Genomic DNA, 9939 nt, shown 5'->3' with positions numbered 1-9939 from the left:
GATGCTCAAAATGGTGCTACTGTCTGCCTACATGGATATTTTGTTTTCCAAGCAGTTTTTGCAGTTGGATTTCCGGTGTGAATGAAATTTCAGGTGTAGGGTGTCTCCAAAGACAGCCTCTAGGCTGTGACTCTGAGCTGTGGCTTCACTCATTAAAACAGGCAAAGGAGGCTAACGTTCACCCAGCTGTTCAGTTACCATCTGATGCTCAGGGATTTGTTTTTCTTCTCCCATACAGATAAGGTGTGACAAATTTAAATTTTAGTACAAACTAATGTAAAATTGCTTTTCATTTTCTCCTGTAAAGTCCTACTTATTCATCTTTGATGACCAAGAAGGAAAAGCATCTATTTCTCTTATAATTTTTACTACAAAGCGGGGGGGGGGGTGGCTCATTCTTTCCAGATGCTTCTGAGACTGCACCTGTAACCACTGTGGAACAAAAGATGCATGTGTGTTTACAGTGTTGTCAATCAACACATTTGATAAAAATGTTTCTTCAGGAACCCATCACTGAGATGAGGAGAGGCCTATTGTGATGTGAGGGGTCTTTAAAGGTTTGTGAAACTGCAAAATATGAAAAAAGTGTGTGTATCATAAAAAATCTCTGTATAAAAATAAATCTATATTTTAATTTCATTTCCATGAACTTAGTGAAGTACCCTTGTATAATAATAGTCTTAAAAATTAATTAAGTATAATGTTCGAAGTCAATAAAAATGAAAACTGACAGTTCATTTCTCAATATCCCTCAACACATCACAGAGATGCACAGTCACACAGACACTTCCATCACTGGTTCACTCCCTAGCTGGCCATGACAGCCAGTGTTGGGCTAGGCTGAAACCAGAGTCTCCCATATGGGAGCAGGGGTCCAACCACTTGGACCATCTTCTGCTGTTTCCCAAGCCATTAGCAGGGAGCTGGATCGGAAATGGAGCAGGTAGGAGAAGACCTGGTACCCATATAGCATGCCAGGGTTGAACTCCGCAGCTTTATGTACTACTCCACAGCACTGGCCCCTGCCAATTTCTTAAGTCACAAATGGATGCTTGTTTAAGATCTTAACAACGTAGTAATACTAATCATATAGGACAACTCAATTTCTATGAACCTATGAATTACTGATTACAAGACAATATGGAGAATAGGACAGCTATGAACTTGATGAAGTTTTCCGCATAAAGTGAAGGGATTGTAAAACATATATAGAAGTTGGCTCCATGTAAAAATAAAACATATACTACAGAGGTACTGTGTGGGTTATTACTTCTGCACTTCATATGTAGCTTACAGAGGATGGACTTGTGGTGGCCCTAAACAGATGATGACTTTGTGTGAGTTTAGAGGTTAATCAGTGGCATAAAGATAGTATGAAACCTGGATTTAAAGTGATTCTGAAGTCCATGTCCTTCCTTTACTCCCATTGTTTCTGCCATGCCATGGGTGGTGACCTCTTCCATAATACGATGATTGAGTAACCCACAGACTTCTTAACTCTGCAGCCTCGGGGGCTGCCAGGCCACGTGGACATGGAGATTCTGCACAACTCCACAGACTTCATCCTCCTGGGTCTCATCACCCACCCCACGTGCCCTGGCCTCATCTTTGCAGTCATCTTCTCCATCTTTGTGGTGGCTGTCACAGCCAACGTGGCCATGATCCTGCTCATCCACAGGGACCCACACCTCCACACGCCCATGTACTTCTTGCTCAGCCAGCTCTCCTTTATGGATACTGTCTACATCTGTGTCACTGTCCCGAAGACACTCCAAGACCTGCTGTCCAAGGAAAAGACCATTTCCTTCCTGGGCTGTGCATTTCAGATCTTCTTCTACCTGACCCTTATTGGAGGTGAATTCTTCCTGCTGGGCTTCATGGCCTATGACAGATATGTGGCTGTGTGCAGGCCCTTGCAGTACCCTCTCCTCATGAACCGCAGGGTTTGCTTATTCATGGTGGTGAGCTCCTGGGTAGGCGGATCCTTGGATGGATTCATGCTAAGTCCTGTCACCATGAGCTTCCCCTACTGTGGGCCTCGAGAGATCAACCACTTCTTCTGTGAGATCCCAGCGGTGCTGAAGCTGTCATGCACAGACACGTCTCTCTACGAGACCCTGATGTATGCCTGCTGTGTGCTGATGCTGCTCATCCCTTTGTCTGTCATTTCTGTCTCCTACACACACATCCTCATCACGGTCCACAGGATGAACTCTGCCAAGGGCTGGCACAAAGCCTTCACAACGTGTTCCTCCCATATAATGGTGGTGATCATCTTCTATGGGGCAGCCTTCTACACCAATGTGCTGCCCCATTCCTACCACACGCCAGAGAAAGATAAGGTTGTGTCCGCATTCTACACCATCCTCACCCCCATGCTGAACCCCCTCATCTACAGCCTGAGAAACAAGGATGTGGAAGAGGCTCTTAGGAAAGCCCTGGGGAGGTGTGCTGCCTCCCGGAGAATCAGAGCAGGGGGAGTGCCCAGGAAATACTAGGAGTGGGTGATGAAGCAAGTCTCCTTGTTGCTATGGCCAATGACACAGTCATTCCAGAAAGTACTGCCTTGATTCTGAAAAGCATGCCCTGTCATTTTCACAACTCAAAATCACCCACTGAGAAAAGTCATTGCACTGCAAGCACCAGTTAAGAAAAGTAGACAAAAGCAGCAAGCACCTCATCATGGTTAACTTGCTCAAATCCATGCTTAGTCCATCAGCACCACCAATCATCCCAGCAGGCAAGCACCCCTTCTGAGTATCATCAGCAGTCATTTTTGATATATTTTTGCGATTTATTTAGAGAGAGGAAGATATTTCATCCATTGATTCATTCCTCAAATGGTCACCATGGCCGGGGTTAGTCTGGGCCAAAGCCAAGGACCAGGAGTTTCACCCAGGTCTCCCATGTGGGTGCAGGTACCCAAGTACATGGGTCACCTTCTGTTGTTTTCCCAGGTGCATTTTATACATCACAAGTGGGTGCTTTCAGTCTGTATTGATGACCAACTTCTGCACAGAAATTACAGCAGAATTTTACATGTCCTTGATAATTTAACAGCAAATATCCAAAACAAGTGAAATGTTTTCTAATGGTAATATAATAACTTAGCACTTTCCTTAGAAAACTTTTGTGTAGTTTATATGATTGTATTTTGGGTTCTGTATTTATAGTCACATTTTAGCAATGTCATTATCTTCTGACCTAAAGACTTATACTGTGGACACTTACTCTGCCTTTATTCACATAGACTAAAATATCCCTGGAAGTTAATAGCATTTATTGATTGCTTCATTGATTGATTTTTTTAAAAAAATTGACTTTACCATTAAGTTTGCAATGTTACTACAAACCTACAAAAATACATCTATACTTGAATAAAGTGCATATACATTGAACAATGAATCAAGATATTTCATGTGCTGACTTAACTCCCTGTGGTCAAGTTTCTCAATTTCCCTATTGACAGTCTCTCCATTGTTATGCAAAGGGACAAAGATTTCCTTTCTTAATTGATTGGAGTTAGGTGTGGTGTTTTGATAGGTGTGCAACTTTGATAGGGCATTGACTAAACAAGGATCACACTGAGTCTTCTACCCATCCATTTATGTAACTGACTTCTTCCTGGGTATAGGTCCTAAAATATGAGAAATACAAAGTGACATTGATTCACCTGGAGTTGCTTTTCTCTAACAGTAAAAGACTTAGAAAACACCTTACAAGTATCTGCCTGGTTACATGGTTGACAATGACACAGCACAGGTCACTCAATCCTATGCTATTCTGTGTCAACAGAGAGACAGGGAAAGCACTTGCTCCTCTAAGTTTCCTTCAGTGTGCTAAGCGCCAGGTTGGTTTTGCCTCAGAAAGTTCCTACTGGTTTGATCTTTTCCTGGCGTTAAACAGAGTATCCTGGAGGGATGGATCTCTTCACCTGTAGATGGAGGCCAGGATTACTTGTGAATGAAATCGTGAAACACTCTCACTACAGGATCCATCCTAGATCCCTGCACTGACACCATCTTCTTTCTCCTTCCTCTATCCCCACCTAGCACCATCATGGTCCTCCCTATATAAAACCAGTTCACTTCACTCCTACCCATGTCTTCATTCCCTTCTCCACAGGGGCCGACCTGCTCCCGGGCCTCTCTGGATTATTATCTAGAAAGACTTCTGTTCTTACACATCCGAGACTGATGCTTGCGAGTTTAACAGTGCATGTAACTCATACACTGGCAGCTATTTCAAAACACCGCGTGAGGAAGGTTGTTAAAATTTCCTGGAGATGTGCATTGGTGTCTGGGACACAGGAGGAGGGACTTCTGCAATGCTGCTCAGAGTCCAGTCAATGGGATCGCTTGTGGTTACATGTTTGTGCTCCCTTTGGCAGGGTCAATCATTCCCACCACTAAGAATGTGCATATTCCACCTAAATGTGATCTTTTAAAACTGTGAAATCTCACCATATACATGGTGGGTGCCTACTTTGCTCACATATAGCACTAACCCCATCCTAATAAGGAGTGACAAGGACATTTTCCCCGGGTCATCTCACCAAATTCTTGTCCAAGTTGACTTAAGGTCACCAGCGTTTCATCTTTCTAAAAACTCATACATTCCCTTGGGAAAGAGTGAGATAATTACATTTGCTTACAATTTGTTTTCAGTATTATCACATTCTACATTTGCAACTTGACATTCACATGACATGCATTGTTCTCAAGCATGAGGAAAGGAGGGAGAGAGAATATTCCCCATTTCCAAAACGTATTCAGCTGCCTTATCTGATTCTGATTCTGGTCCTCACAAAGATCTATGAAGTAGAACACACAGGAGATGAGCCCCATGGGGAAAGGAGAAACTAATGTTCAGAGCAAATTATTGCTTCATTTAAGCAAGAAAGAACCCTGCCTTCTGACTTCTGGTCTGGTGATGTGGTGCCAGACTTAGGCGCTAATTGACAGGCAATGTCTAAAGGAGAAGCTCCTGGTATAACGTGTGACTGCCAGCTTGTTAATCCTAATAATGCCCTCAAGGAGCAACGTGGGGATAAAAGCCACACCTGGTCACTGTTGGATGCCAGTGCACTGGTCTACCCAGGGCCTGAAGACCCCAGTGAGGCTGCTCCTGCAGGTGAGGGGCTTAGATGTGAAATTCACGGAACCTTTGCTTTTAAGTGTTTGTTTTATTTGTTTAAGGAAGAAGCATTTATATGTACACAGCATGAAATTAGAATGACAGGAAAGATAAAATCTACCAATAAACATTTTCTTAATTAACCAGGAAGATTTCAGGTAACTGAAAATACTTGGGCGATTATTCAGCCTGGGGAGAGAATGGAGACCTGTGTCGCCCAGAAGATGACAGTGCCTCCCCGCCAAGTGGAGTCCCTCCTCTAAAGGGAGGGACATGAAAGCAAAATGCTTCAGACACACGCAGGAGGAGGGAACACTGGAACAACAGGTAACTACTTGACATCCATGGGTTATTTAGCTAAACAACAGGGTAAGTCACAGTTAAATAAGCTGAAACAGACCCTTTCAGGCAGGTTAGTACTGGGAGCAAATCTGAAGGACAACTAAGGTCAGGTCACACATTCCCCAAACATTTGCAGGGGAGCTTCCTTCAAACTGTCAGAGACTCAGAGGTCAGGTGAAGGTGTACAGGTTCTGTTTCCATCACATCCCTCACATTAGCTGAGAACGTCCAAGTGATGAACAAATGCCTGCAACATCAGCTCTGACTATCCAATGTTGTTTCTTTTCTTCCATCAGCCCTTGAAGCTTATTTGATTTTATCAAATTTTACTCCTCACATAAGCAAAACCAAGGATCTTTCTCTTGCTCGGTGAAAGACCCAGGCACACAGAACAGTCCCTGCTGTGTCAGAGAAGTGTGCTCTCCACCAATACCACTGTAATGGACCAGTGAAGGCCATTTCATCTCAGGGGCTTCACACTCTAAAGCACAAGCCTGATTCTTCTAATCTTGTCCCTGGGCATCTCAGGTGTGAAGAATGGCAGTGGAAACAAGGTCAGTGGAATCAGGAGACTTTTGCAGACCAGGTAGAATTGTATGCTGAGGGTAAAGCTGGGAGCAAAACAACTGTCATCAAATTCTTTCCAAATTCCCCTATTGTTTTTTAAAATTTTATTAATTTATTGAGAGGTAGAGTTACAAACACAGAGAGGGAGAGACAGAGAGGTCTTCCATCTGTTGGTTCACTCCCCAAATGGCCACAATGGCTGCAGTTGGGTGGATCCAAAGCTAGCAGCAGGAGCTTCTTCTGGGTCTCCCACATGGGTGCAGGGACCCAAGCACCTCAGCCATCTTCTACTGCTTTCCCAGGCCATAGCAAAGAGCTGGATAGGAAGTGGAGCAGCCGGGAGTAGAAGTGGCTCCCATATGGTTTGCTGGCACTGCAGGTGGAGGTTTAGCCTATTGTGCCACAGCGCTGGCTCCTGTGAAGAAATCCTGCCTCTACACCATGGTCTGCACTTGGCATTTGGTGTCAGAAATAGTGGCCAGGTTCTGCAGCATCTACCCCTTTGGAACGTCAGTTCCAATCCTCTGCCTGGGACACCCCCTTGCCAGGGTGAGCAGGGTTGGCGTGCTCATATTCTACCTCCTCACGTGGCACATAAGCAAGAGGCAGCAGCACCAAGCGTTCAGCAACACACTTAGTAAGGGGAGCACTCAGTGGTGGGAGCAGTTTTTGTGATGCCACCCAGGAGGTCGAGACTGCCTTTGCTTTTCCAGGGATGCTTAGTTGGGTAACTAACCGGAGAGTCTGACCTGGCCCCAGCAGTGAACGGCCATGCTGAGAATGACTGGCCCTGTGATGGCCTCCCCAAGGGGCTGCCCTGTGACCAGCAATGCTGGTCTGCCTTCGCAGAAGTGCCTGCCTAAAAGTGACACAACTGCCCCAACAGGCCAGCTAAACACAGCATGGGAATTTGAATTCTGATGACAGAGTTGGCATTTGACATGAAGTCTGTTTTACAATACTGTTTAAAAGGAAAATGTCCAGGTAGGCATTTGACACTACTTGGGATGTTCACATCCCATGTGGAGGTGTGGAGGTTTGACTGCTGCACTGCTCCCGACTCTAGTTTCCTGCTAAGTCACACCTGGGAGGCAGTGGTGGTGGTTCAAGTGCTTGGGTCCCTGTCACTCATGTGGGAAACCCAGATGGAGTTACAGACTGCTGGTTTTGCCTGCTGCAGGTATTTAGGGAGTGAACCAGCAGATGAGTTCTCTCCTTCTCTCTGTTGGTCTATCTCCCTCTCTCTACTCTCTGTCTTTTGAATAAAAAATACAATAAGTAACCAAATGTTTTTAAAAATAAAATAGCTCTTTAATCCCCATTTGTGGGACCTGTACCCGGGAAATTCTCAGGGACAAGTATGCAAAATCTCACCATTGTTTACCACGTGGATTTAGCTCTGTAAGCATTCACAGAATTACTGCAGTAATGTCACAATTTACTGCATAAGGATTGAACCTGGGCTCGCACATTTTAAAACGGTTTCCATGTGTGTATCGTAATGGTTGTGTCCTCAGAGTCATTTATTTTGAGGGAGCTCTGCCACCCCCTCCCCCTCCCCCTCACCATGCAGGGTGCTCTGCAGTAGCATGGTACTTTCCCACAGCTGAGGGAATTTGAACGCCCACAAACTCAGTTTATAATATCGCAGTTCTGAAGGTCAGAAGCCTGGCACTGGTCACACCGGGCTGGGGTCAGGTTGCTGGGAGAATGGCACTCCTGCTTGGAGGGTGAGGACAGAATCCATCGCTTGGCCTCTTCTGGTGTCCAGCAACCACCCCAGTTCCTGGGCTCACCACACTTCCTGTCTGCAGAACCAGGGGCTGAACCACTCTGACCTCTGCTTCGATACCAGGTCTCCCTTGACTGTCCTGCAGGGCCTCCAAGTGCAGAACAGCCCAGATCAATCTCCTCATGTCAGAGTCCTTCTGTGGGGCCTGCAGCCAGAGTCCTTTGTACCACAGAAGGCAGAGCCACAGGTGCGGGGGACCAGGCAGGGAGCTCTGGGGGAGCTGCTGGTTTATTTAACACTCAGGCAAGGCTATCACAGCTTCATTGCATTTAGTGAAGTAGAAAGTTAATGGTAAGTCCTATGATATTTTTAGGAAAAATTTCCTGGTAACAAGAAGCAAATGCAGAGAACAATTAATGGGTGATGATTTCCTGTCTGTCTGTTTCACAGAGAGTAGATTCAGACTGTTCTATTAACACCTACCAGGTGGTCTCTGGATGAATCATAACACTTGAAGCTACAGTTAGCTCTTTTGTAATACATGGACGGAGCTGACTGACCGGTGTCACAGCAAGGACAGCTGCAGAAGACAGAGGACTGGTGAGTGAGTGCTGCCCTGGCAGACAGCTATGCTGACATCCCCTAGCCTCAGCCACGTGAGCTGGTTGTGAGCCATAGGGGAGTGAGTTGTGAGCCATCAGAAGTGCATTCTTGCCCCGGGGGTGGACAGCTCTGTTAAGACTCTGGAGCCTAAAGTATGACTACTCTTTTATCAATGAACTTTAAATGAACTAAAAATGGCTTTAGGCAATGCTTCGCTTCAATTTCTCTGAGCAATGGAATGGGCCTTAAATGAGTGGTCAGGGTATCCAGACCACCTGACCTAGACCTGCTGTTGGCATGCGCTGCTGTTACTAACCCCAGGGAAAGTGCAGAGAGCAGGGGCCATCATCCTGCTAGGATCTCCTCTGCTTTGTACTGGATTCTACTGCCCACATGCCCTGTCAAAAATTCCTTTGGGAAGCAGGTGTGGCTCAGGCCTGCTGAAGAAAAACCAGCTAAATTTGAATTTCAGATAGTGAATCTTCCCAGTGTGAGTCTATCAGAAACAAGAACTACAAGACATCCTTGATGCTTCTCTGGAAGTCACATGGCTGAGCCTGCAGGACTGAGACTGTGAGGCCACAGAGAGCATGTCCTGGCCCTCAGGTCCAAGTACAAGGGTGCTGGGTGCTCACACCACCAAAGCCAACATTTGGGAGGAGAGCACTTTACTGCAGGGGTGACTCTTGTAGAATCAGTCTTTAACCCACCGACAGTAAAGATAAAAATCTGTTCTGAAACTGTGCCCTGTGGTTCTCACACCTCGCATATAGCTTGTAACCAAGTGCAGCTATGGCCTCTGGGTAAACACTGGCAGAGGGCAGCCTAGCTAACATCCTGTTCCTTACAGGACTGTTGGGGACATAGCTTCAAGCAGCCGCCACTTAATTGTGAATCCCCATCCTCTGTTTCCCAAACCCAGAGTAGCAATGGGGAGCCATGCAGGGTGTAACAGAGACTGCTTGTGAAGAATTTAATTCTGAAAGGGGATTGCCAATAAGTGAGAGAGCAAAGGCTATTTGGAGAAAGGCCCTCTAGGGCAACACCAAGCAGTCTGAGCAACAGTGAGGACCCCCAGCGCTGGTTTCCAGTAGCAAGAAAGAGCAGAGACCCTGTAAACACCCGGCCCCCACCCTCTGTTCCTCATTGCTCACTTTAGCCATTCCACCTTTCCAAGAGTCACTTACTGAGACCAACCACACACTGGGTGACTTCCTGGATGCAGGCACTACAGGAAGAGCAGGACAGGTAAGGTGAGAGCCCTCCCCAGGCGTGGCAGACAGCCACGATGTCACCCAGTCCCCATGGCCTATTCAGTAGCTGGAACAGAGACTCAAATAAACAGGGACATTCTCCTAGATGAAGAGCACAATGGCTCCTGCTGCCAATTCCCTGCTCCTGGATTGTGGCCTGGGAAATCTCATCCTAGCCAGACCCCCACCTTACCCCACCCCACCCCAAAGTGTCGTCTCCACTGCCTCTTTCCCATGTGGAGTGTGTTGGGTCTTGTTTCCCTCCAGGTCTTTGGGTCTCCCTGCTCCTGGGAGCTGCCACAGGCA

The 9939-nt window shown here is 46.3% G+C and overlaps 1 protein-coding gene across 1 annotated transcript; it reads left to right on the top strand.

Annotated features, from left to right (window-relative positions):
- Positions 1–1532: 1532 nt before the first annotated feature.
- LOC100338621 (olfactory receptor 2T2) lies at positions 1533–2498 on the top strand. Its single transcript, XM_002723416.3, has one exon. The coding sequence runs from the start codon at positions 1533–1535 to the stop codon at positions 2496–2498; it is 966 nt and encodes a 321-aa protein (XP_002723462.3).
- The last annotated feature ends 7441 nt before the right edge of the window (positions 2499–9939 follow it).

Source organism: Oryctolagus cuniculus, chromosome 6, assembly GCF_051225735.1.
Source record: "Oryctolagus cuniculus isolate XC-2025 breed Fujian yellow rabbit chromosome 6, ASM5122573v1, whole genome shotgun sequence".
NCBI classification, from domain to species: Eukaryota; Metazoa; Chordata; class Mammalia; order Lagomorpha; family Leporidae; genus Oryctolagus; species Oryctolagus cuniculus.
This window is presented reverse-complemented; position numbering and strand designations above follow the sequence as displayed.

Bases quoted from the DNA above. Each gene is read 5' to 3' on its own strand.
- LOC100338621 (XM_002723416.3), top strand. From the start codon at position 1,533: ATGGAGATTCTGCACAACTCCACAGACTTCATCCTCCTGGGTCTCATC.